Here is a 26,927-nt window from a genome sequence, read left to right on the forward strand (position 1 = left end):
CATATTTTGATGATAAGCAGGAGTGAACCAGCTGGTTCCCGCTTCGTCCGTGTGATTATCAAAAAACGGCAAGTAAAGCAATTCCATTAGCCATTTAGACAGGGAGGGTGACTGTGGGCATGTGGGATGAGGTTTTCACACTCAGACGCATAGCTACACATAATAACACACACAGACACATACACCTCCAGTGGTCCAACACAAGACACAAGGTCATGGCATTTTCATGTCAGGACAGGATGAAAATAGAAAGAGGGCCATGAGCTGGACAGACTGAGGCACAATGAGTCAGTGGGCTGATAACACAGACAGACTGAATCAGTGGGCTGAAAGCAGAAGGCGGTTTGTGTATGTGTGTGTGTGTTTTCTTTCAAGGCGGAAAGAAGAGAGAGGAAGTCAGAGAGATGATGCTCTCAGGTTTTTAGGGGGTTAGCTGCAGGTCGGAACACCAGTCCTGCAGGTCCCTGTGGACGTCTGCAAACTGTTCTTCAACCCCAAACACACACTCAAAATAACTCCTGTCCCTTTATTCCAATTCGATTCATTCTTTCCTTCCCTTTCTCTCTCTCTCTCTCACACACACACACAAACATACATGAGATTTAATACGTAATGTCTCTGCTGTCTTGCAAGTATTATGTTCTTACTCATACCATCTGTTTTTACTCAGTTTAGTTTTAATACTGGAATGTGAAGGAAGAGAGGATTACAGAAAGTAGACTTTTCTCTTTTTCTCTCAAATTATACTAGTGGCTATTGCACAGTTTTTACATTTGGACTTTAAATCTATTGTAATTTATTATGTAAATTAGGCCAAAATGTGTTTAACAGAATATCTGCATTTAACCAGCTTCTAATAAATGATATACTGCAATGGCCAGCAGCCTCACTACAACAGAGCATCACAGCAATACTCCAACAAATCGGTCCCCAGAAATATGAGGGGAGCGGAGGAGAGGAGAGGAGAGGAAAGGAAAGAAAGGAGAGAAGAGGAGAAGAGAGAGATTATCTTGTTATCTATGAGATTTGACAATGGTTGGCTTTTCCACAGGGAAACACTGTCCTCTTGTGGTAAATGTTTTGAGATGAGAGAAAAAACATAAGGGAACAGGTCCCCCTCAATGACAAGAGATGTATTGCAAGGAGGATCACTTCTGGACTATGGAAAAATATGTTTTATGTATGTGTCAAACAGACAAAATTAGACTCAATATAAACACAAGCATTAACATTGCTCTAAAGCAGCACAGAGAGCAGAGCAAGGAAAATAGAATCCCAACACATGAAAAGTTTCAGCTGATTTGTGACCCTTGAAAGATACTGGAGATATTCTACATTTTTCGTACTGGCAACAAACCTCATGAAATCAACTAAACCTACAATACATTTATTCTAAATAAGTATTGTCGGTGTTGCCAAAGCCTTTGTGCCATAGACCTGATTTTTTGTCCAAAACCTGTTAAAAACACAAACGTGAGACACAGTGTTGCGCTGAGTCACATGTTCTTTCATTATGATGAACTGGGGCATTTTAGTCAGTCACACCTGCACTGTAAATACCCACTAGAGCAGCAAAAGTGTGACTACAGTGCTCAGCTGTTTTCTCTAATAATAGATTCCTTATTTGGGGTTTAAAATGTCAGAAAATAGTGATGAACATCCATGTAAAAGGCAGCAAATCCTCACAACTGAGAAGATGGGATTGGGGAATATCTGGTACTTTTTGCTTGAAAAACACCAAAACATTAATAGTCATAGGAATAGCTGCAGTTTTTCTGCTGCTCATCTAACATAGATTATAATTATAGACTGTAGATTGGTATGGGCAGAAAGGGTTAAAGCGGAAAAAAAATTAAACAGATAAGAAGAAAATGTTATCATTTGAACAGAAATAACAGAAATAACTAAACTACAACTTACCCGTTGTAGTTTGTCAGCCACCACAATGCAGGACTGGCCTCAGATGACTTTTAGCCATAGAAATTGAATAAATAGAAGCTGCTCTAGCATTTGCTCTTTGGCAAATTATTCTTCTTTATTTTAGTGAAAAGTGTTTCTATTAAATAACTGCCCCTTGTGTAGATTAACATTAATTTCATGTGGACAGCTCAGTAAACTAAGTGACAAAAAGTCGGAATTACTGTTCTATACGTTTGTATTCTATATCCCGGAAGTCCGACGTCGCCGCTTTTGACGTAAAATTTCCCACAGCGGGAAAACTGCACTTTCACGTTTGAGCTGCACAACGAAAACAACATCTTGAGGTGAGTTTAATTCATATCTTAGTCATGGCTGTAGGTTGCCACTACTGACGAACATTATCCCTGTGTTAGCTTACGCTGTGGACTGTGTGTTAAACGCTGCAGTATAGCACGAAAGCTAAACTTGTGTTGTTAGCTAGGCTAAGTTGACAGGTGTGTGTGTAACATCAGACATACTTTCACGGTCTTTAAAAACGGATTCATCTTTTAATGTAGATAATAATATCTGTCAACTCACTGCAACTGTGCAAGGATAGTGACCTGTGCTTCCCCTAACCTGAACCTAACTTTAAGATCCTGCTTTGTGAGCCCTGAGTGGCAGGCAGTCCTCAGAGCTGCACACATCCACTCACTCCATGGTGGAAGTGAGTTGTTACCATCATAACCATGACCAAGGTGCTGTGAAGTACCCTTGCTCAGAGATCCTCCATAATGCCCCACTATAACTGCGTTAACTTTTTATTGCATTGTTTGTTGCTGAGCTTGCCACAGATACAAGAGATAGAACTTTCTGAAAGGATAATAAACAAAACTAACAAACCTAATCTCCCCAACCATGTCTGTGCTAGGCCTAACCACAACTTACCTGAAGCTCTAACATTGTTTTAATGGAGGGGAAACAGAGATCTCGGTACTTTAAGTTTTCCATGACAACCCTCTGAAATTGATGCAGAGCTGGGCAAGTATGGTTTAATTGTATGTTAGGAGATGGAGATAAACCTTTAATTAATATAAATTTAGTAAATGTTGAAATACTTGAAGCTACTCACTTTTGACCATTAGAGCACACTACCTGGGAGTCCTTGGGTCTCATTCTGGGAGCCACCGGTTCTTAATTAGTAGTATTAAAGCAAACTGCAAGCTGTGTTGAGTTGTCAGATGTAATGGCGGCTAGTTTGCCAAAACATTACTGTACAAGTAATGTACTAAAGTCAAGGGCTTGTGCCGAGTGAGTATTTAAATCCTATTTGTATCTCTATCAGAATTATAACTCACAAATTATACAAGACAAACTCATTACAGATTAGTTTAATTGTTGGCTGAATTTGTTGTCACTGTGGAGGTGTTGCATACAAATGTGTTGTTTCCCCACATACCAACATTTTCTGTAAATCAGTTAGTGTCTCCAAAGTTGACTATTCTATGATTGTAAATACATTTTAATTGTAAATTTTTTTTTTTTTTTTCAGTGAGACCACAGACGAAAACTCTGTTAATGTTTGTCAGGATGGTACTTAAATAGAAATATGCTTTAATATTTGTCAGTGTAAATTTGCGTCTTCACAGTGCAAACTGGAAGCAATTTCTAAAACCAAATGCCGGAGTCAGCAAATCAACTGGTAGAACCAGTTACCACAATGAAACTGTTTGTAACTTTTGCAACATGTCCTTCAGTTGATCTTTCTGTCCTTTGGCTGCTGATTTAAGTCATTTATTCACCTTCTATCTTTTCCTCTCTTTCTCTTTTAAAAAGTAAACATGTCTAAGATAGACAAGATGAGCATCCTGGGTGTGAGGAGCTTTGGGATTGAGGATAAAGACAAACAAGTCATATCTTTCTTTTCTCCTCTGACTGTGCTGGTTGGACCCAATGGAGCAGGGAAGACGGTATGAGAATGTGTTTTGATTAGAGCAAAGTCTGACTGCAAAAAAATATATGAATATTTCAAATTGATAAATGCAACTCTTATGTTTTAATTCTTGTACAATATGACCTTTTTCTTTTTTTTTTTCCAGACTATTATTGAGTGCCTTAAGTATGCAACATCAGGAGAACTTCCCCCTGGATCTAAAGGAGGTGCCTTTGTTCACGATCCAAAAGTAAGCTCACCCTCCTGTTCTGGTTACAGTAATTGGCAATTTTAGAGACCTTTTTTTTAAGATGTCAGTTTATCTTAATCTGTAACTGCTAACAATGCAGAGTTGCTAGAATTTCCACCAGTCCACAGTACTCCATCCACTTTAAGAGATGCCCTGTTTCATTTCATTGCATTTCATCCCCACACTGTCATGTGTGAAAGTAACACTGAAAATATGTAGAAAGAGAAGATACTATATCAGATCATATGTAAAATGAAGCTCTGATATATTGTTCTCACTATTTCAATCCTTCTCACCCAACAAAGAAATTTTTAAAGCGGTCTGAGGTGCACTTTGCATGGAAAGCCAAATTTAAGTCGGTTAATAACGAGAATCTTGACGTGAAAATCTACATATCATGACAGTTACATGAGATTTAAGCAGTTATGGAACGAAAGTTAATTTGTATTCATACCTTACTTCTATATTTTCCCAGAAGACTCATAATCCTTTTATGTGCTTTTATTAAATGTACCAGAGCTTCTTCTTCAGGTCTTTATGAGATGAGAATTACTCCTGCTATTCTTGTTCAAAGTAAATTTATGCTGTGTGAATTCCAGGACGCCCATGAGACAGATGTGCGGGCACAGATTCGCCTCTTATTCACAGATGTTAATGGAGAGAAAGTGACCATCCATCGCTCCATGTCGTGCACTCAGAAGGCAAAGAACTACTCTTTCAAAAGCTTAGAGCAGGTCATCACCAGAATAAAGTAAGCCACAATCTCAAGTTTGTTTTTTTTTTTTAAACTTGTCTCTGGACTGAAATTAAGGATATATGACCATTTTCCTTCATGTGTGACTGCTATCATCTTTCACCCAGAGACGGTGAGAAGGTGAGCTTGTCGTCTAAGTGTGGTGAACTGGACCGGGAGATGATTTCTGCCTTGGGTGTATCGAAGCCTGTGCTGAATCATGTCATCTTCTGTCACCAAGAAGAGTCTAACTGGCCACTTAGTGAGGGCAAGGCACTCAAAGACAAGTTTGACTCCATCTTCGCTGCAACCAAGTATGTATTCTATTTTTTGAATGCTAAAGCATCATATCACCTAAATAAATCTAAAGCAAATGCATTAAAGCAAAACATTAATCCGCATACACAATTCAGATTTGTAATACAACCTGTTTGTCTTTCTTCCAGATATATCAAAGCTCTGGAGACGATGCGTCAGCTGCGTCTCGCACAGAACCAGACAGTCAAAGAGTGTCAGGTGGAGCTGCGCTACCTGAAGCAGAACAAGGAAAAGGCCCAGCAGATTAGAGAGACCGTGGCCACCAAGGAGGCTCAGCTGATGGCCTCTAAAGACAACATCCAGCAGATAGAGAGTCAGATTGATCCACTTGAGGTGGGTGGATGATGTATGTTGGTGTGTATGTTGATGCCTCATTATGTGTTATGCAGAATTATGTATGTATTATGCAAAAGTTTTTTTGTTTTTTGCACAAAAAGTAAAGCGAGGATCATAGAAAGTGCATGGAGAGATCAAATCAAATAAATATATGGCCACCATTTGCCTTTAAAACAGCACCATTTCTCCTATGTACACCTATGCACAGTTTTTCAAGGGACTTGGCAGTTAGGTTGCTCCAACCCTCTTGCAACACGTTCTCAGAGATTTAGGCTGTCTCAGTGTTTTCTGTCTCTTCATGTAAACCTGGACTGACTCCATTATGATGTTGAGATGAGGAATCTGTGGCCGTCTGTTGGAGGAATCCTTAGTTTTCTTCTTCCTGAAGATAGTTCTTTGTGACTCAGGATGTATGTTTATAGTCATGCTGCAGAATAAGATGCCTCCCTTATGGTATTGCATGATGGATAAGAACTTAAACATCTTAAGTGCCTAAAACATTTCTCACATTACTGTGTGTATGTGAAAAGACAAGGCCAACAGACCATTGTGTATTTGAAAGATTTTTCACATTCAGTTAGCCCTGGAGCCTGAGCCCCACATGTGGGCATGTCTAAAGTATAACAGTGATGCCCTTTATGTTATTATTCAAGTTGCTTAATCATTTTCAGAATCGACTGATGGATATTGACACCAAACTTGGGAAAGTGATGAAGCTGGACAATGACATCAAGGCTTTAGAGAGCAGAAAAAAACAAATGGAGGAGGACAACAGGGAGCTGGAGGAAACAATGGAACAGGTAACAGACTAATACGTGATATATATATATATATATATATGTAAACAAACATTATTTATTTATATGATGAAAAGTTTGAAAATAAAATGAAGAAAAAAAAGATTAATTAAAGATGGGAGAAAACACTGAATCACTGCTCACCATTCACACATACCACTGAAACCTTACAAGAGGCTTTAAAGGTAATTAAGGATGGATTTAAAAAAAAAAAAAGAATGGGATGAAAATTAAATGCATGAATGAAGATGAAGTTAAAAAACAAAACACCTCAAGTCTTCCCATCTGTCTCTCTCTGTCTGAGGATTTATTTAGCTAAACAGTCCTCCAGAATCCCCTCTACATGAAGTGTCATTAACATAAATGGGAAACAAATAGAAAGACTGCAGATGGTGAATGAGGGTTGTTGTAATTCTGTAATGACCAACCAGTTCATCACCAGCCTGTATTCTTTTACAACTGTTGGATGCTTCTGCTCCTCTGCCTGGCAGCTCTGTGTGGTGCTTCTCTGTTGTGATTGAATGTTGTGAGTCTCCTTTAGTGTATGTCTTGCTTTTTTTTGTGAGTGACAGGTGAATTTACAGTATGATAACATGTCTTGGTTGAAAACTGAAGATGCTTTAAACATTGTGTATGTGTCAAAGTTTTGACATTTTCGACAAACCACACTGTTTTCTGTTGCAAAGTGGTTGCACTTATTTGTGTCTCTCCAGGGAATGAAACATGAAAATATGAATTAGAAAAGAGGAGCTAGACTTTATGAAAACAAACACATTTCCTTCTTGTTTACTGTAGATGCAATAACGCCTCAGTGATATAATGCTCCTCCTATACGCATGCATGTGCACACCTGAAGTAGGTGGATGATGTGTCTTGATGATGTTTTTATCCAGATCATTTTTAAAAATTTCCTTGGTGCATATATTTTAACAATGCAAGGCCCCCGGTGGAGTCAAACCTCTGAGCCTGACAGTTCGCTAAGCTGCGCTCATTGAGCTTCAGAGCCACTCTAAGCCAGTGAACTGTGTTATGCGGCAGGTGTTTCAGGGTTCAGATGAGCAGCTGCAAGAAATGTATCAGAACCACCAGAGGACAGTGAGGGAGAAGGAGCGGAGGCTGACAGACTGCCAGAAGGAGCTGGAGAGAGCTGGCCGGGAGTGTCAGAGACTGAGCAGAGTCAAGGCTGACCTCCTGGTAGAACAAGGTACCTGCACATTTACCAATCAGTGCACTAGGGTCAACTTTTTGATCAGCATTTTTGAATTAATTCTGTGTATATTTTATTAAATAATCTCAGTGATACATAGATAGATCTATAAGGAGATATTTCCTGAAGACTAAATTGGCAGCTGAAATCCCTCTCTCCTTTCCTAGGTCGTCTTCAGCTAGAGGCTGACCGCCACACCCAAAACATCAAGAACCGGGACACTCAGGTGAGAGAAAAAGATCATTACACCTGTTCTGCAGCACTGAACTCACTCTTTGTGTGTGTTGGGAAGGGGATGCACTTAAATTTGTCACCACATCCAGCTCTTGTTCCCATGAAGGTTGAACGTAATGCAATGAAAGACGGGGAACAGGTGCACAAAGCTAACACTCTCTAGTAATGTAGAGTGACTATACTGCAGTTTAAAAAAAAAACAAAAAAACAAACCCAAGTCATTAACAGTGTGTTGAAAATTATTTCATAATGGAGGAAACATGGTCTTTACCTAAAAGATAAAGAAAACAGTTCATCATTTGTTTCAAAATAAAGAATATATACCATTTTAAAACATATGAGCGCTCACCTGTCTCTTTCTCAGGTTCGCTCTTTGTCATCCTTCCTGGAAATGGAGGGTTATGACCGAACGCCCTTCACCACTCTTCAGCTTGAGAGTTTTCACCGTCACGTCACTCAAAGACTGGAGCAGGAAAAGGAGACACTCACTGAGGCTTTGGTAAGAAATTATCTGTTTGATGTTAAAACAAGAAAAATATCAAACCACTTCTCCTCCTTCTGCTTCGTCAGTGTCAGGACTGTTTTAGTTTAATATCTTCAAGATCAGTTGGAATCAAAGAAAGTCGAAAGCTTTTTTTACAAAAAAGTTTGCTACTGTTGAAATATGTAGGGTGGTTTGTGTAATCATATTCTAGTTTGAAATACTCAGTCTCAAATAATTATAGTGTTATAATTTCATTTTTAGTAATTATGGATAAGATAAAATCACAGTAGGTGATTGTGTTTTATTATTTTGCAGCCCTGGTATTTAATGCTACTAAACAGCTGTGTCATTTTACATTTTAACCATCTGCATAAAAGATTTCTGACTCAGATCCCAAATAAATGCATTAAGCATGATCGTAATGTCTCTCCTCTTACGTTCTGTCCACTCAGGCGGACCTGCAGGAAAAAGAGCAGCAGAAGCAGCAGTCCATTGATGAAATGCGGGATAAGAAGACTGGCCTGGAGAGAACTGTGGAGCTGAAGAGAGACCTGCAGGGAAAGAAGCAGCAAGAAATGAGGAACATCAGAGCAGAGCTGCAGAGGCTGGAGGGTTCGTCTACTCGACTGCAAGAACTGGAGAATGAATTGGCCAAAGCTGTGAGTATAAAAACTATTGATATGACAAGGTTGCTATTGTTTTCTGTAAGCCCCCCCCCCCCCAAAAAAAAAAGAGAATTCTCCTTTCAGTTGCATTAGTCTGTAAAATACTGTGTGAATGATTATGTACACAAGTGTCAGTTTGTTACATGCATTTCTTATTAAAGTATTTGTATGAAGTCTGCATATGTATTTTCACGCCAAGTATTTCTGACAATATACTTCTAAACCACAGATTTGTAGCATAGAACTCGCATATTACATACGTTACCCTTTCTTCCTCAAGTGCCCTGTGTCCTCATTGCCTTACTTCCTCTTCAGGAGCGCGAGCTGCAGAGCACAGTGCAGAGCTCCAACGTGGAGGAGCTAAAGGCCGAGGTCGCGGAGCTCCAGAGAGAAAAGGCCGAACTGGACCGCTCACAGAGACGGCTCGACCAAGAAATGGAGACACTCAACACACACACGACCGCACGAACACAAATGGAGATGCTGAAAAAAGACAAGGTAATGCGTAACTGATGGTGTTGAGTATTTACCACCTGCCTGTTCTCAGACTGGAGCGAGAGAAAAGTTGTTACAAAACATCAGATGCACAACTATCTAACTCTGCTATACTGTTTTTCATCTCTCTGTCTCTTCCCTCAAGTAAAAGTCACCCTTGGTAGTAATTTAACTTGTTTGCTCATCTCCTCTCTTTGCTTTTCTCTTCCCCTTCTTCGTCTTTCTCCTTTTTCTTTATTGGCTCCTGTCGTTTTTGCTTCATCTGTTGCTTCTCTTCTTGCCTCTCCTCTGTTGTTCTTGCAGACTGACAAGGAGGACCAGGTACGTAAGATCAAGTCTCGTCACAGCGAGGATCTGGTGTCATTACTGGGCCACTTTCCCAACAAGAGAGAGCTGGAAGACTGGATCTATGCCAAGTCTAAGGAAATCAACAGTACCAGGGACAGACTTGCCAAACTCAAGTGAGTAAAATGTATCTGCATTAAAGCACACTCATAATGAAAGAAACAGCCTTTCTGTGGCACTGATTCGTCTGGTGCTGTGATTTTAATTTTTCTCAGTAAGGACTTGGCCTCAAGTGAGCAGAATAAAAGCCACATTTCTGCTGAGCTGCGTAAGAAGGAGCAGCAGTTAGCCAGTGATGAAGAGAAGTTCTTCAATGTGTGTGGAAGTCAGGATCTGGAGCAGGACCTGGGGAAACTGGGGGAAGATCTGGAGAAGATATCCAAACAAAGAGGTGATTACTTCAGAATGGAAAGGAAATAGAAAGATTAGGTCTGCTCTGTTTTGTTTTGTTTTGTTTTGTTTTGTTTTGTTTTGTTTTGTTTTGTTTTGTTTTGTTTTGTTTTGTTTTGTTTTGTTTTGTTTTGTTTTGTTTTGTTTTGTTTTGTTTTGTTTTGTTTTGTTTTGTTTTGTTTTGTTTTGTTTTGTTTTGATTAGTTTAGTTTAGTTTAGTTTAGATTAGATTAGATTAGATTAGATTAGATTAGATTAGGTGAGATGACATTTTGACTGAATTGGGAAAAAAAACAAAAACGACAAAATAGATAAATGAGGCCGAGCACCAACTAAATGACAGGACAAGTCCCAGACAAATCCAGAACCTGCATGATGTTGCTTACCTGCAGTGAACAGTCAATAAATTGCCATTGATATGCCCTTTATCTGATCATAGATAAATATAATGAATCAAACTTTTCACTGAATCACATGCTAAACTTTGTATTTAAGGCATGAAGCCTCTACAAATCAGTGGCTCTGTCTGGGATCACTTCCTGTTTGTGGTGTGTGTGCTTTACTGACCCTTATTTACTTTATTTAACAACACACAATGCAATGCTTTGACAAATGTGTGAATAACATTCAGAGTCAATTTACTTGGAGTAAAACGACCAAAAAGCTGATTACTGTAATGTGTAGCAGAAACATATTAGATTTCTCCTTCTCCTCCTGGCTTTGTATAGCCATGCTAGCCGGAGCCACAGCAGTGTACACCCAGTTCATCAGCCAGCTGACAGAGGAGAGGGAGCCCTGCTGCCCTGTGTGCCAGCGGACGTTCCCCTCAGATTCTGATCTGCAGGAGGTCATCAGCGACATGCAGTCCAAACTACGCCTGGTGCCAGACAAACTGAAAAACACTGAAACGGACCTCAAGAGGAAGGAGAGGAAGAGAGATGAGATGTTGGCTCTCAGACCTGTCAGGTATAATGTAACAAGTGTACAATGACAGTCCAACAAATGTGCAATGCTATTTAAACAATTATCATAACACCTGTGACAGCAGGATTTTCATCCTGGTGGTTTTATAATTACGGTAATTAATCTGTCAAATGTCATAAAAGAGTGAAGAAGGTAAAAATCAATGTAACGTACGTCAAGATAAAACAAGGACACTCTTAAAAAGGTAGACATGTTGAGTGTGTTTAGGATTGAGTACCTTCAGTTGTGTTCCCAAATGAATTTTAAATCAGCTGGAGCATCATCTTCATTAGTGGATATGCGTCCTCATTTAAAAGGCTAACACTTAGGGTACATGAGTCACCTAAGATAGTAAACTGACATGGCCAAAAATATCTCTGATGTATTCATCCAGTCACCCAAACACAACAGACTGTGGACTCTCTTGTCACACTAAAAATAGAATTTCAGCTTTCATCTGCTGTGTTCATTCAAGCAGTAGGGCGTGTAGAGAAAATAGGATGAGTCCTCAGCAGCCCACTGGGGCTGTGCACCACGAGATTGTTATACTGAATTTGATTCATGAAAATAAATAACTGACTATGAAAAAAACATGAAAGACAGATGTGGAATTCATCTTTTAATTAAGTCCGCTACTGCCGTTTAGAGTTTTCCACAAGTTGTCTCAGCCTCTTTTTTGTAAAATAGAGTATCTGTATATTTGATTTGATTTGATTAATTGAATTAGCTGTGTGCTTTACTCACAAAGTCAATTTTTCCTCTTACCAATTTAATATGAAGTTTTCAAAAGGACCCTCAGATTGCTTCAGATTGTGCAAAAGATGTACCCAAGATACAAAAGTTACTGTTCTTGAGCCCTTTTGATTACAGTAAACCTTGTTCTCCATTTGAAAGGTACATTAATAAAGTCAGAAGTAGAGTAAGAGATACTGAACCAAAGTCACACAGGCACAAACATGGTAGAAATGCAGGGTTTTTTGTCTAAAAAAAGGAATATCTAGTACCTTTTGTGTGGAAAACACTTTGGAGAAATGGCCTCAAGCCTGAACCTGTTCTGTGTTCTGTTGCAGTGATATGAGAATCCTAAAATGGAGAGCAGACTTAGAGCTTTCAAGCAGTGTATCATTTGTCAAGCTTGTATGACGACTCAGTCCACTGCTGACCGAAACAATCCTAAAGTAACGATTCCAAGGCCAAAGCATCTCAGGGCTGGGAGTGTGTATTTTAAAAGGTTAAGAGTAATTCAATAATTCATTGTTGAAATTAACTTCAGAAAAGTAGAGAGCAGGTTTAATGACATGCGCTCCACTAGATGGAGCTAGTATCTCATATGACTGAGGTTTTGTACTTGTTTCTCTCTTGTCTTTTCATGACCTAAGCAGCAACCCACAGTTTAGAGTGTAGTAACACAATAGCCGCTCAGTGACTCTCTGTCCCTCTCTGTCTTTTCAGTTTTACAGTTTTATCTCTAAACCTTCAGCAAGAGGGATAATACTTAGAAGAATCTGATCTGTTGAAATTACTGAGTTAAAGCTCATTCTACTACTTGAAAACGAAAGAAACCCATTGAACACTTTCATCTTTGACATGTTACAAAGCAAAATGCCACATAAACCAATCAGAGGAGAAAATATAGGTGAGGATTTCAGTGGTCAGGAATACTTCAAATCAAATCCATCCAACCATCCTTTTTCTGCCACTTATCCGAGGTAGGCTTGCAAAGACAGTAGTCCTGTCATCCCTCTCCTCAGTAACGTTTTCCATCTCCTCCTGGGGGATCATGGGGTGTTCCCAGGCTGGATGAGCTAATCTCTCCAGCGTGTTCAGGGTTTGCCCCAAGGTCTCCTACCAGTTTGACATGCCTGGAAGACTTCCAATGGAAGCGGCCCAGGAGGCATCTGAACCAGATGCCCGAACCATCTCAACAGGCTCCTTTCATCCCGTCTTAAATCTAGACTGACTCTATCTGGATTTATACTTCTGCCTTAAGGAGTTAGACTGTACCTGTGCCATAGGCTACACTGTAGTCAATGGGCACCTCCTCTAACGTGGCGCTGTACATCAGGGCTACAGAGATATCAATAACTGTGATTGGTCAGCATGGGGAGGGCGCTGATGCTGGTCCTTTTCAATAACATGCATCTAACAAAAAACATTTCCACTGTAAACTTTCTCCTCAGTGCGACCTCCCCCACTCTTTATCAGAGTGAGTGATACAAAGTTAATGCACCGACCCCACAGAATAATCTCATTTTCAGTGATGAAACAAGATGAACTCTTCACACCAGTATTGTGCTGGCAATATCAACAGGTGAAATCCAATGCTGAGGTATAAATCAAAACCTGAGCCACAGGTGTCTACGGCAGGACCACTGCTAACCCCTTGTGTCAAGTATAATTCCAGTTAAGTATGCTGAGAGTACCATTCTGATGTCTGAGTGAACTTTGAGGTGAACCCTCAGGGAAACAAATAGATCATTTGAAAGGTTGTGTTAAAAATTCAGGGTGTAAATCAGTATGATTTCCATCATGGACATAAATTCATTCATCTATTGGAGGCTTCAGAGAGAACTGTTTCCGAGTGAACATGGATGCCACACAGAGGCCTTTACTCTCTGATCATAGTATATTTCTTGTCTCTTTCCTCTCTCCCAGGCAGTCCATTGTACAGTTTCAGGAAAAGGAGTTGCCTGAGTTGAGAAACCGTCTGCAGACTGTGAACAGAGAAATCGAGAGGCTGAAGGGAGACGTGGAGGAGCAGGAGACTCTGCTTGGTACCCTGATGTCAGAGGAGGAAACAGCCAAGGCCTGCCTGCAGGACATATCACTCATGGACAGATACCTGGTACCATCCTCCTCCAACATGTGCACTCTGATCTCAAATAAAGCCAGTTCCTTCAAAGCCAGTTCCTGCCTCTGAACTGCATTTCTTTGTCTTTCGCTTTCTTTTTCACTTAACACCCTTTGTGTCTCCAAGCCCTCTTTGTCCAGAAAGACCATCTTTTTGGAAACTGACATCTCACCCTGTCTTTTACATGCTTCCACCATGTCTTTCTTCACCTTACTGTATTTTTGCTCTTTCCAGATGGACCTTAAAGAGGTAGAGAGGAAAATAGCTCAACAGGCAGCCAGACTCCAGGGGGTAGACCTGACCAGAACCATCCAGCAAGTCAGTCAGGAGAAACAAGAAACACAGCACAAGCTAGACACCAGTAAGATGACAATATACTGGCACAGCCATTTTTTTCAACTGTCTTTCTCTTATGTTGTTTCATCATCACTGACACTTTTCTTGTCTTTATTCATATTGATGAGATATAGAGCCCACAATTTTACTGGAAGTAAGAATTGAAATTATAATCATCCCTTTCATTTGCTCACAAAGTCCAAATGACTTTTACAACAGGTAATTTGGGTTATAGTTTTAATTCTTACCTTCATATTCTCTTCTGGAGTGTAAATTCATAAAGTAAACCACTGCACAGCACCTCTCCACATTGAGATATGTTTTTGAGCATATTATTATACATCATTTGTAAAAAAAATATTAATGAATTCATTAAAAAATAAACATATACAACAGACATATACAAACATAAACACTATGACACATGGATACAGAAATACTAAGACAAGTAACAAGTAACCTAACTGTTGTAAATCAAAAGTAGTTTTTGTTATACAAAGTGATAATTGTCCAGCAACCTTACTTGTGGGACAAAAAAAAAAATCATATTGATTTCGGGGGATTGATTAAAAACAAAGATTAACAGTAATTTTAGTCTGACAGATTTACAGAGATTAACCGTCATTGCATGAAGAGAAAAGATAACGGTTTAAAATTGTCTTGAATTAAAAGGATGGACAATTTAGAATCACAGTATAGCTTCTCCTCAAACACTGATAATTGAAGTGTAAGCCACTTAATGAAGTGTCTTTATGTCTTCAGTGCATCTTTAAAGAGAAGCTGACCATGTTGTAGACCATGGGTTCAAAAACTGAAGAGTGTGTTTTTCTTATCTTCAAAGCCACCACCACTGTTTTTTTTTTGGTTTTTTTTTATGACACAGTGAAAAACTGAACTTGCAGAGCTTGCTTAAAATCACTTACGCTTCCTGCATTTGCATCGTCATCATTGCACTTTGTGACAACACAGTTGAGAGCAGGGACTGTTATATAAACATTCATTAATGACGCAAATGCAGAATCCATCATTAATCTAAAAACCTATGGGGTGCTTCGGAAAACACCTAAAGAGGACTTGGTGGTCCCCAGCTGCACATGGCTGACTTCACATCAGGAGCATTGTAGGATTATTGTTTTTAAATTTTCTTTGCCCATTTGTTTCCGTGCAGCCTCCAGCAAGATGGAGCTGAAACGTAAGCTGATCCAGGACCAGCAGGATCAGATTCAGATGCTGAAAAGTGCTGTGAATGAGACGAGAGCAGAGAAGCTCCAGCTGAGCAGTGATATGCAGAAACAGCAGCAGCTGGAGGAGCAGTGTGTGGAGTTCACCACCGAGATACAGGCCTTAACCCGGGACATCAGGGTACTTTTTTAATAATAATAATAATAAGCTAATGTAGGCCTATAAAGGCACTCGTTAATCACTGTATTTCACACAAAAATGTGCAGTACTTTCATCTAGTATTTCTACAGCCATGTACATGTGCACAGTAAAATAATGCTGTGGTGTTGACTTTTGACAATACTTTAATTCATCTTTTTCTATGTGTTGCTATTGTTTACTTCATTTCTTTTTTATAGGTGAACAGTCAGAAATGAAAGTCTGTTCCCCATAAACATGCCAAGCTGTCCCCTTTCCCCTCTTAATGTGTCCAACCAGGATGCGAAGGAGCAGCTCTCCCCTTTGTCTGCTGCCCTGGAGAAGCTGCAACAGGAGAAGCAGGAGCTGGTGGAGCGCAGGAGGCAGAGGCAGGAAGAGGGGCAGGAGAAGGTGGACATGTGCTCACTTTTATTTCTCTTTTACTGTACTTCCTCTCTTTCTTTGTACTGGAAACAGCAGATATTAAGCAACAAATGGTTGTTTCACTCACATGCGGCTGAACAAGGTAGGTATATTCTCCTCTCCTTGTTATCGCTTTCTTCTTTTGTTGTTACTCAGACTCTTCTGTGCTGTCTGCTCACTTCTATTATATTTAATAGTGAAATGTTAATATTCAAAAATAAAACAGAATTAAGAAAGAAAGTTATCAAAAAAAAAAAAATCTACTGTTGTGGTCCCAGTTAAAAAAAACTGACCAGGTCACATTTTCTGATAATGACTGAAGTAAGACAAGGACTAAAAGCAACTCTAAACTTCTGCTACATATGATTCTTAATCTTTGTCTTGATAGATTAATGCCATTAAAGAGAGAGTGAAGGCGATCACCACCTTGGAAAAGGACATCACCAGATATGTTGATGAGGGCAAAGATGAATACAAAGAGGTAATATGTTGGTCAGCATCATACTCAATACAAGTGTTTTTCTAATTCCTTCATGTGTCATTTTTTGATGGATGTTGAACACATGGGGTTACCCTAAAAGGTAACTGTATGCTGCCTTCAAATTGAAACACCAGCTTTCCTTTTTCTTCTAAATAACTTTGTCATTGTTTCCGTTGTTGTAGAAGCTCGGCTCTAATAAAGTATTGAACAACTTTAATGACACCGTCTGTTGCAGCAAAAAGAGTCTGAGCTTCAAGAAACCAACACTCAGCTACATGAGGCTGAAAAGCAAAAAGAGAAGATCAACAAGGAGATGGGAAACATCCGTCAGGACATAGACACTCAAAAGGTACAGACTCCTGAGTCATTATTGTCTTTGACTTTTTTTTAATACTTTCTAAAGAAAGCTGTAACTTCAATCTGCGATCATACTGGGTAATAGAGCAGTTTAACACTGTGCAACGCTGTAAAACCTTATCTACATACAAGATGCATTAGAAGGAGCAGCAGTCTTAAAACATCAAAACTCCAGCAACACTTGTAACATTAAAACCAACTTAATTGTCAGACTGTGGCTTGGCTTGTGGCTTTCATCTGATTTGCCCATGAACCCCTATGCAGGTCCTCCACTCTTAATACTTTGTCACCCATATATTCCTCGGCCCTCAGAGTTGTTAGAAGTTATTATATTTTTAACATTTTTTTATTTCTTAGGTCCAGGAGCGCTGGTTGCAGGACAACTTGACCTTGAGGAAGCGTGTGGAGGAGCTGAAGGAGGTTGTGGCTAAACGCGAGGCTCTTATGAAAGACATAGGCAACATGCAAGTCTTGCAGCTACGCCAGTAAGAGCACTGCGGCATTATCAGTCATGTGTTTTATCAAAACATTTGATAGAGTGATACAAAGGAACCACACTGGACAGAAGCTAACTATTCAAGACAACCCCAGTCTCTTTTACCACGGCAATGTCACATTTGAATGTGTAAAGGTTGGCATACACTCCGGTGGCGTCACGGTTAGGCTGGTAGTAATATTAGAAGATAGTCACAGTGTTTTCACCCCACCTCCTCTGTGGTTGTCCAGAGAACGCCGTGAAGCAGAACGCAGGTTGGAAGACTTGAAGAAGAACCGCAGTATAGCACTGGGTCGTCAGAAAGGCTTTGAGGAGGAGATACTGCATTACAGGTGAGGCGTGTTGTTTGCTTTTGCACAATACAGAGTGGAACCAAATTCAGAGATGTTCACCATTATACCAGTCTAGTAGCTAACTGACCAACTGTATGCACCTGTAGTGGTGAGAAAATAAGTTATTTCCCCAGCAAGTTAACATTTGCATAAACGCAGGTAATCATTCAACTATTTTGTGCAGCCCTATGGCTACTCTAATATTATCTTTTTTTTTTAATGAATTGAACTCTCTTCAAATGTAAATTGATTGCTTTCAGAAAAGAGCTGCGAGAAGATCAGTACGACAAAGCTGAGGAGCGCTACAAAAACAAGATGATCATAATGAGGACCACAGAGCTGGTCATTAAGGACCTGGATCTCTACTACAAGGCCCTTGATCAGTAAGTGTTCCTCTAACATGTACACGCACACACTTACTGTATAGTAGGTATGAACTACAGAGTAAGTTTAACAAACCAGAGATTCTAAGTTAGTAGTGATATCTTTCTTTGTCTTTTAATATGGTTGAATTATAACCAACATTTGAACTATCATACACAAACTACTGAGAATTACTGAGAATTTTAGTTGAGAGGATGGCACTAGTAGAAGACGTCACCCTGGGAAAATCTATGTGTACAATACGTATACAGTGACACAGAGTGAAACAGATCTGAATCAGTGATATCACAGTGTAACCATATGCATTTTTGAACAGATGCACCAATATCTTAAAGGCACAGAAAATAGTACAATGAGTATTATTATTATTTTGTACTGGAACCATTACATAAAAAACACGTAGTAGACATGCAGTATGTTTTATTGTATTAGTGTGATATTTCAATAATGGGGCTCTTAAAGTGATGGGTGTCTGTGGGTTTCATGATAAATTAAAAGAGTTATTCAGTACCAATACCAGATAAAAGTAAATAGAACTATACAACACTTCTTGAAACCTGCACAATTACAAGTGAAGGAATATAAGGTTACAAACATACACTTGATTTGTTAATGGGGGGCGAAGAAGAAGACAGAAGTAAATGTTACTTATGCAGCACTTTTGAAACCACTCAAAAGATGCTTTACATAGATAAACAATAAGTAAAAGTAAAAGAGAAAACACCTACTCTCAAAATACCAAAGCCTCGGGAGCATTGGTTAAAAGAAACTTTTAAAAGGTTTTAGAGAGTTTTTAGGTCACCGACTCCACAACAAAGTCTCTAGACTGTTACCTAGAAAGTCACTTGCCTCATTGTGGAAACCTGAGTTTGAGCAGTGATGTCAATTCTCATCACTCCTCGAGGCAGTGACATGGGGGTGTTTTAGAAATGTATCAACCATTAATCATTTGACAATCTCTAATTTCTAATGAGGCCACTGTGCAGTGACGCAGTAGTTAGCACTGTCACCTCACAATGAGACGGTTCTGGGTTTGAACTTCTGGCTGGCTTGGATATTTCTTTGTTTGGATGTTTTCTCTGCATGTTAAAAGTCCCATATTGTAGAAAGCCAGATTTCCTTGTCTTTTTTATTATAAAGCAGGTGCTACATAAATTCCGTGGAAGTATCAAAACACTCAGTCCACAGAGAAATGCACACAGCCCGTATTCAGAAACTGGACCTTAAAACGAACCATCGGGACTTCTGTAAGTTTGTGATGTCACAACTATACAGTCACAACCCTCAGCTATGCCCCAAGCATGGCCCATCAAACCCCGATAGGGGTGTACGATTCAGAAAATCTCGCTATTTGATTAAATTTCTCCATTAAAAAATAACAGTAATAGGTCATATAGTACATGAGGCTATATATTTCATATACAGTATAGATGATGGTCAGAGGTGTAGTGCAATTTATTTAAGTACCGGAGCACACCTGTGACGTGTGGGCATGCATGCACGTGTTAAGTTGCAGCTTGTTTCGAAGGTAGCCACTGTTCCTGTGGTGGCAGATTTACATACATCAGTCAACTATGATCACATGATCAAATGTTATATTGAGAATATGATGCAGCAGTCACGCAAACATCCAGCTCAGTAATGTTAGACGATACCATGATTGTTGAAGGTTGTAATCAGCGTGGCATTAAGCAGCAGCTGAATTAACACAAGTAGTTTATGTTTTGAATGATTTCATTTACTTGTGTCAAGCAAATGAAGCCACATTGGAAACATCCATTCAGAGGAGAAGTTGCAGTGCAGCAGAGGTCCAGCTCATTTAATATGAAAGCGTAGCTAAGCTAGCACAAGCTGTCCAAGTGTAACAGGCTGACTTTGTCATGTTTCTGTGTAAATGCATCACAAATGCAAGGAAGTTTTCTGCCTTCTCATCTTTATTGATAAACATCTTAATTCACTGTGCAGCTCAGAGGACACCTGCCGCTACTGGCAACTTTTAAGGTGGAATTTTTGTGTTAATGCATGACTGACATTTGCGAATCAATCAATACACCTTGAATGTCAATATGAAAACTCTGACGATTTCATTTGTTTTTATTAGCTCTCTTGCATGACATACACTTCAGTGATGATTGGACCTTCAATCGCTTATAAATGTATATAAAGCCTGCTCATAACACAGGTCTTATTCAGCTCCTTCTTCCCCTCAAGGTCATGAAATCTGAAAGCCATCTCTTTCCATGGATCTAGGTCACTCCATTGCTCACACTGCACTTTTGTGCACACCTCACCACTCCTCCTTGTTTTTGTTGTTTCAATTTTAATAATAACACAACACCAGACACTCACTCTGTCGCTGAGCTAGAGATCTACAAAACAGAAAAAAGTCGAGAAAACCCTGCACAGTTGTCAGATGTCAAGAAGCCAATATATTATCATCATGTTTAATATGTTCGGTGTAGTGCAAAATAGTGTACTAATGTAAATAGTGTACAAAGATATCAGCTATGTTGAGAGATGAATGCAGTGCAGTCAGTGGTTTGAATAAATGCATCTGCACTCTGTACACTCAAACACTGGTTTGTGTTCAGGTTCCTGTGACATAAATACAAATCAGTGCATTAATTTGAATGTGCTGTAGATGTCTAGATGGTGACAGATACAACTGGTTCAGAGGTAGATTTGGTACAGTTTGGTAAGAACTCTAACCAAAGAGGACAGGTGTCATTCTGTGATTTGTTTTAATTCTTAAGCTAAAACTGGCTCCCAGGGCATTCAGCCAGCGTCCAGAGATCTGCAGAGATCTCCTCTAGCAACTACAACCTTACCTGTAGTGAATTAATATAAAACACTTTAATTTACTTTCACAGCAGGCATAGCAGTGATAAGATTTGTGGTAAAGGAAATGCTTGTTTCTGCAATAGACAAGTTTCATGTGTGTAGGTGGAAAAGTATATTCACCGAGACACGTCAGTAGTAATGAATTCTAACTTTGGCTTATCTTTTCTTATCATAACACAGTAGAGCGTGTTATGATAAATATGTGATTGGCATGCTAAGTGACTAGCTGTAGCGCAGAAACAAGATGGTGAGTAATCAATTAGGCAAGAGAGAAAACAATCTGGGTTTTCCCCGGGTTTCTGTTGATCTTAGGTCCTGTGGTTACTTTTAACGGGATACATATGTCCTGAAGTCATCCATCACATTTTTGTTGTGAGTAATTGCACTGTGTGCCACACAAAACAGTACTGGTAAAACAAGATTTATAAGTGAATGAATTTGAACTGCAATTTTCTCATCCTCCCATAGCCATCTAATAAAGTGTTTGGCTGATTACCAAAATCTTTGTTCGGTTGGATGTCTGCAGGCAGCTCACTTTCTCAATGGCCACTAGTCAGCTGACTCAGTTACTGATTTACACATCGGTAGAAAACATAGTTTTTTCCATTCATTCAGTTGCGGTGCTGTGCAAAAATGGTTAGGTTTTATAATGGTAAGCTTTATAAAAGAAGTGGAAACCCTGATTAATTATTTCAGACATTTTTCTAGTGTAAATTTAAAATATTTGCTGGTTCCAGCTTCTCCAGTGTAAAGATTTAAGTCCTTAAGTCTTAAGTTTGTCTTATCATAAAACTTCACAAACGTCACAAAATGACAGGTGTGTTCCAGAATGCAAGAATGTGCATCTGTACTAGAGGAGTTTCAATGTCAAAACATAACTGCAACAGTTCGGGTGCCAATTAACACCAATAGGTTATTATTTTATAAGACGTGACTCAAGCATTAAACCCTCAGCTCATTGTGCTTTTTCATTCATTTTCCATTCTTTCCTTATAATTCTCACAGAGAAAACTGAAATGGATCAAAAGCAATATGTGAAGTCATGGCGGAAAAAAATCATTTTTATTCTTTTTGGATAAATTAACTAAAGTTGAAAGCCATGAGTGTGTCTCAGTGGAAGCTCACCATCTCTGTTACCATCTGAGAAGAGAACATGAACTTATCATTTACCCTCGTGTGTGGGTTAGTTAAGTCGCCAGTGTTTGCACTGTTATCAAGATTGAAAGCAGGCTGTAACAGCCTAACAGCAGACCAAGTATCCAGGTCACAGTTTCTTTCTGAATACACAGAAGATGGTTTCATGGTAAGATGTTGTGATTTGGAAAAAGTCAATTTGTCATTCACTTAGCAACAAGTTGTTGTGAGTGCATAATGGGTCAAATGTGACAGTCACACACTTATAATCTGTGTTTCAATTTTGTAAAATGACTTTGAGCCTTAACTGACTGTGTGAGAGCGTGTCTGCTATTTGTTTATTAGTAGTATTTATTTATTGCATACTATTATTTATTTGTCCATTTATAGTGGGCAGAATTAAATTCTACCTCTGTTCTTAAGTAGTTCATTTATATGTCAAATAATTGAGAGCAGCATTTGCACAAAATAGAAACTATTAAAGGATCTGCAGACACAGCACAGCAAATGTAATATAATGTATTAAATGTACATTATTATGCTATTCTGGTGACTCCCTAAAAACAGTAACAAACATTTGGTGTTAAAACGTAACTATGGCTGAACCTCTTCACACAAGTGTAGTTATCCAGGTATTACTGAAACATGTTCAAAGCGATGCTCAAGTATTCGAACTGAAAATATGTCCAACAGACCTCTAGGTTACTGGGTCACAGACACAGAGCAGACACTGTAGCAGTGTAAACCAAATATTTTCCCTGGTGTTTAAACTGGTCATCAAACTGATGTCTAATATGCAGAGTTGTGTCGTAACGAGTTAGATTTACTCTGTTTCCAGTCCATTTTTTTCAGTAAACTATATGTGTTGTGGTGGTTTTAATGCAGCATATATGACTTGGGTAAAAAACTGCAACTTTATTTATCTTTAACTAATCATCATGAAGAATGACAGAAAAGTAGAGAGCAAATGATAAAAGACATGAGAAGACGTGGATACGACTGATATGTTTCAACCACAGATGGTTTTCCTCAGGTGAAACCTAAAAGCGAAGATGTAAACACACACCTGCTTTTAACATTTTCTTCAAAATTGTCAGACCTATTCTTGGTCTTACATTCCTATTGGCTGAAGAAATCTTCCAGCAGACCACCCATGATATAGTATGTTAGAGTTATTCAAGCTCTGAATGTGTATCACTGTTGTGAATTACACTGTTACAGGACTTACTGTTATTCAGATGAATGAAGTGGATCTCACTAGTTTGACTTAGTCAAATGTATCTGTTTTCAGTGAGATTAGAGACTGATTTGACCACTTATGTAATCTTGCCAGATAATGTCACATTGCATTGTGGCCAAAGTATTATCTAAAGTTGGCTTACCCCACTACAGCTCAGCAAAGAAACACTGTCCAGAGAAAGACATGGAGAGAACCCTGTACTGAATAGATCATAACTTTGGAAGATAACCTCTCAATTTGAGGAACTCAGACTGCAGAAGCCTTATATTAACTTCTGATAAACTCTTTGCACAAGACTGTGGTTTTAACAACCATTTTGAACAATAGGAATGATTAAAATAGGAATGATTAAATCATTATTTAAACCCATTTTGGTATTCCTAAACAATGAAGTCCAAGAAAGGAGAATACTTTTTATAGGCCTTATCAACAATATGCTTTATTTCAAATATAAAATCACTCTATTCTTCTGATCAAGTCACAGTCTAATACCCTTGAAATAGGAAAGCATAAGCCATTACTGCCTCATGCTGCATAAGCAGTTTTGTAAATAAGATGCAGTAGGTCAGATGGATGGATAAGGACTGCTCTGTTCCCTCTATCTTTTCTTCCTCTCTTCATAGTTCATCTCTTCATCCACCATATATGGGCCTTGTAAGAAGCACTGTTGGTTATACTGTTATCGTTCTGGTGTTTTCAAACCACAGTGCAGCTTCTCATCAATTCTCTAGATTGTAGACAAAATGCTTCTTGGTATGCAGGAAAGCAACACCCAGTTACATGATGTATTGATATATTATCGTTGTCGTGTATCACTATAACATGGATTTCATTTGCTTTCATTTTTACGTTGTAATTAAATTAAGAGAAACTATCTTAATGTTGGAATTCAGTCAGGCAATAATGTATGTGTACCTATGTAAAGCTCTGTAATGAGTTTGAATTCAATAACCTGCCATTTTGGCACGCACACTGTGTTGTGGTCCACATATGTTTCATTTGTAACCAAGATAGAGTTTAATCTACAGTATGCTCTAATCCAGCACTAGGTCATGTCTCACCGCTCCCCTTTTCATCTGGGATACTGGGTACATTTACATTTATGTCCTTTTCTTTCGTTACACATCTTTCACTCTGTTTCACCACGACACAGTAAAGTGACACATTTTCATTTAGCTTACCTTGACATTTGAGTCAGATGTGCTCATTGTAGACTATGTGAAAGGTAATGGCAGATATACATAAGCAACAGACATGGACAATGCTTGAACGCCATTTTGAGCCCAGTGTGGTGTCAGTTGTCAAAAATATTTATACTATTAAAATATTTTATTAATGTACAATTTGATATTTATAACTCAGGGTCATGAACTTAGTATCTAGTGCACCATTGGGTTTGTACCTTTGTTTTCTTTTTGTTTTCCTCAGAACAATCATGAAATTCCACAGTATGAAGATGGATGAGATCAACAAGATTATCAGAGACCTATGGCGGAGCACCTACAGGGGTCAAGGTGCATTTCACTTAAAAAAAAAAAAAAAAAATATCATTAATTATTATGATATATATTATTATGAACATAGTTTTCCTCCCCTAGTCCTCCTGTCAGTGTTTCATTAGTCCCTCTTGCCCTCTCACCAGATATTGAGTATGTGGAGATCAGGTCTGATGTGGATGAGAACTCGTCTGCTGGAGTGAGGCGGAGGGTTTACAACTACAGAGTAGTTATGGTGAAAGGAGACACAGCTTTGGACATGAGAGGACGCTGCAGTGCCGGGCAAAAGGTACCAGAAAAGCATTTCCTCTATTAGCAAATATGTCACACAGGTAATAACATTACAGCATTTTCCAGTAAATCATGATGTAAACAAGTTAAGTTTTGGGGGATTTTCTTCCACAAATGTGTGTGTCTGTGTGTCTGTGTCTAGGTGTTGGCATCCCTGATCATCCGCCTAGCTCTGGCAGAGACCTTCTGTCTTAACTGTGGGATCCTGGCCCTGGATGAGCCCACCACCAACCTGGACCGGGAGAACATTGAGTCACTGGCACATGCCCTCGTCGAGTCAGTACATACAGACACACACCATGTACACCTGTCTTTGTGGGGTTCTGTAATTTACATAATGCATTCCCTAGCATCACAACAGAATGCCTGTCACTAACCTAAACCTAACCATAAAAGGTTCTAACCCTCAAGAGCCCATCTAAACTTGTGGGGTCCTGGTTTTTGGACCCCAGGAATATAGTAAAACAAGGTCACAAACACACATACACACAAAACTCTCTTTGAAACCTCGTCTTAATCTTCAGACAGCTGAAGAAATGAGGAAGGTAACAGAAATAGGTCTGAACCTCAGTAAGGTCCCCATAAGGATAGAAATACACATGCAGAGATTGTGCACCGTGTTGGCTGTAATTTAGAAACCACTTGGAGATTAAATCTCCAGGGTTTGATTTTAAAGTCATTTGAAGTCATATTAGACAGATATAGAGCTGTCTTCAATCTGAAGAGGAAGTGATTTCATGAGATGGTAAATAATAGATACATATAGGCTGAAAAGTAGAAATTTCAGACACAAAAGATAAGATTATTTATTTACTAGTCACTTAGTTATCTTAATTTACCCAACATGCCAAACATTAACATGTAGATTGTGTATTTCCAGTGTTGAATGTGTCTTTTACCAGTTGCATCATTCAGCAAACACTATTATAAAAACCACAATTTTCACTCATTATATTATGAACTATATGAATTTTATATTCTTCTTAATGTCCTCTTGCTTGGACTCCTCAGAATCATTAAGAGTCGCTCTCGCCAGCACAACTTCCAGCTGCTGATCATCACCCACGATGAGGACTTCGTGGAGCTGCTGGGGCGGTCCAGCTACATCGAACACTTCTACCGCATCCGTAAGAACCAGGACCAGAACTCCGAAATCACAAAGTGCAGCATCAATTCCCTCTCATCTTATCTTCACTGAGCAGATAAATGACTCTTTAAATCTCCTGTGGAAATAACACAGTAACCCTCTTCTTGGTTTTGTTTAGGTTGGGCTAAGTTCACGTTCAGTTCATTTAGTTTAAAAATAGTAATAAGATGATGTTGCATGCACTTTCAAGTCTCTCCTTCCATTAACTGGCTGGAAATTATTGAACCCAGCCAAACCCAAGTGACTGACAAATATCCATAATGAAACATTTTTACAACAGTCTTATTTATTCATCACCACAACATAATGGGCAATCTCTGTCCAATCGTTTCCTCTATCCAGCTGGAGAGAAATTTCAACTCCATGGAAGCATACTGTGTTGATCATTTTACTTTTCAATGTCACTGTTCAATAGCTTAAATATAACTTTTACATCCTCCATTCCACCAAAGAGGTAAGCAGGTGAAGTGCCTACAAAAATCTGATTAAAATTCAGTACGTCCCAACTGTCCCCTGTGACCAGTCTCTTGTTCAAAGGTTCTTTAGATGACACCACACATCCAAAACTTTTAACAAACTGACACTCAAAGTTATGATCCTAATAAGCAGCTTCCACGCTATGTTATCACACTGAAATAACCCTGAGCTATCTACTAACTGGAGTATTTCTAATTCTGTTCATAACAAATTGCAAAAAATAAAAAAATAAA

At 39.0% G+C, this 26,927-nt stretch overlaps 1 protein-coding gene across 1 annotated transcript; it reads left to right on the forward strand.

Moving 5' to 3' along the window:
• The first annotated feature begins 2,173 nt into the window (after positions 1-2,173).
• On the forward strand, positions 2,174-26,927 carry rad50 (RAD50 homolog, double strand break repair protein). Its single transcript, XM_071460938.1, has 28 exons — positions 2,174-2,264; positions 3,736-3,869; positions 3,999-4,082; positions 4,682-4,833; positions 4,944-5,129; positions 5,262-5,466; positions 6,141-6,269; positions 7,305-7,470; positions 7,641-7,699; positions 8,072-8,206; positions 8,644-8,850; positions 9,172-9,354; positions 9,655-9,812; positions 9,912-10,087; positions 10,815-11,052; positions 13,705-13,894; positions 14,135-14,261; positions 15,405-15,598; positions 15,896-16,006; positions 16,407-16,499; positions 16,735-16,848; positions 17,214-17,341; positions 17,583-17,684; positions 17,945-18,067; positions 24,712-24,797; positions 24,926-25,068; positions 25,213-25,346; positions 26,082-26,927. The coding sequence occupies exons 2-28, from the start codon at positions 3,741-3,743 to the stop codon at positions 26,266-26,268; spliced, it is 3,939 nt and encodes a 1,312-aa protein (XP_071317039.1). The 5' UTR covers positions 2,174-2,264; positions 3,736-3,740; the 3' UTR covers positions 26,269-26,927.

This window comes from Trachinotus anak, unplaced genomic scaffold (assembly GCF_046630095.1).
Source record: "Trachinotus anak isolate AG129_WGS33_773 ecotype Australia unplaced genomic scaffold, CSIRO_AGI_Tana_v1 ptg000024l, whole genome shotgun sequence".
NCBI classification, from domain to species: domain Eukaryota; kingdom Metazoa; phylum Chordata; class Actinopteri; order Carangiformes; family Carangidae; genus Trachinotus; species Trachinotus anak.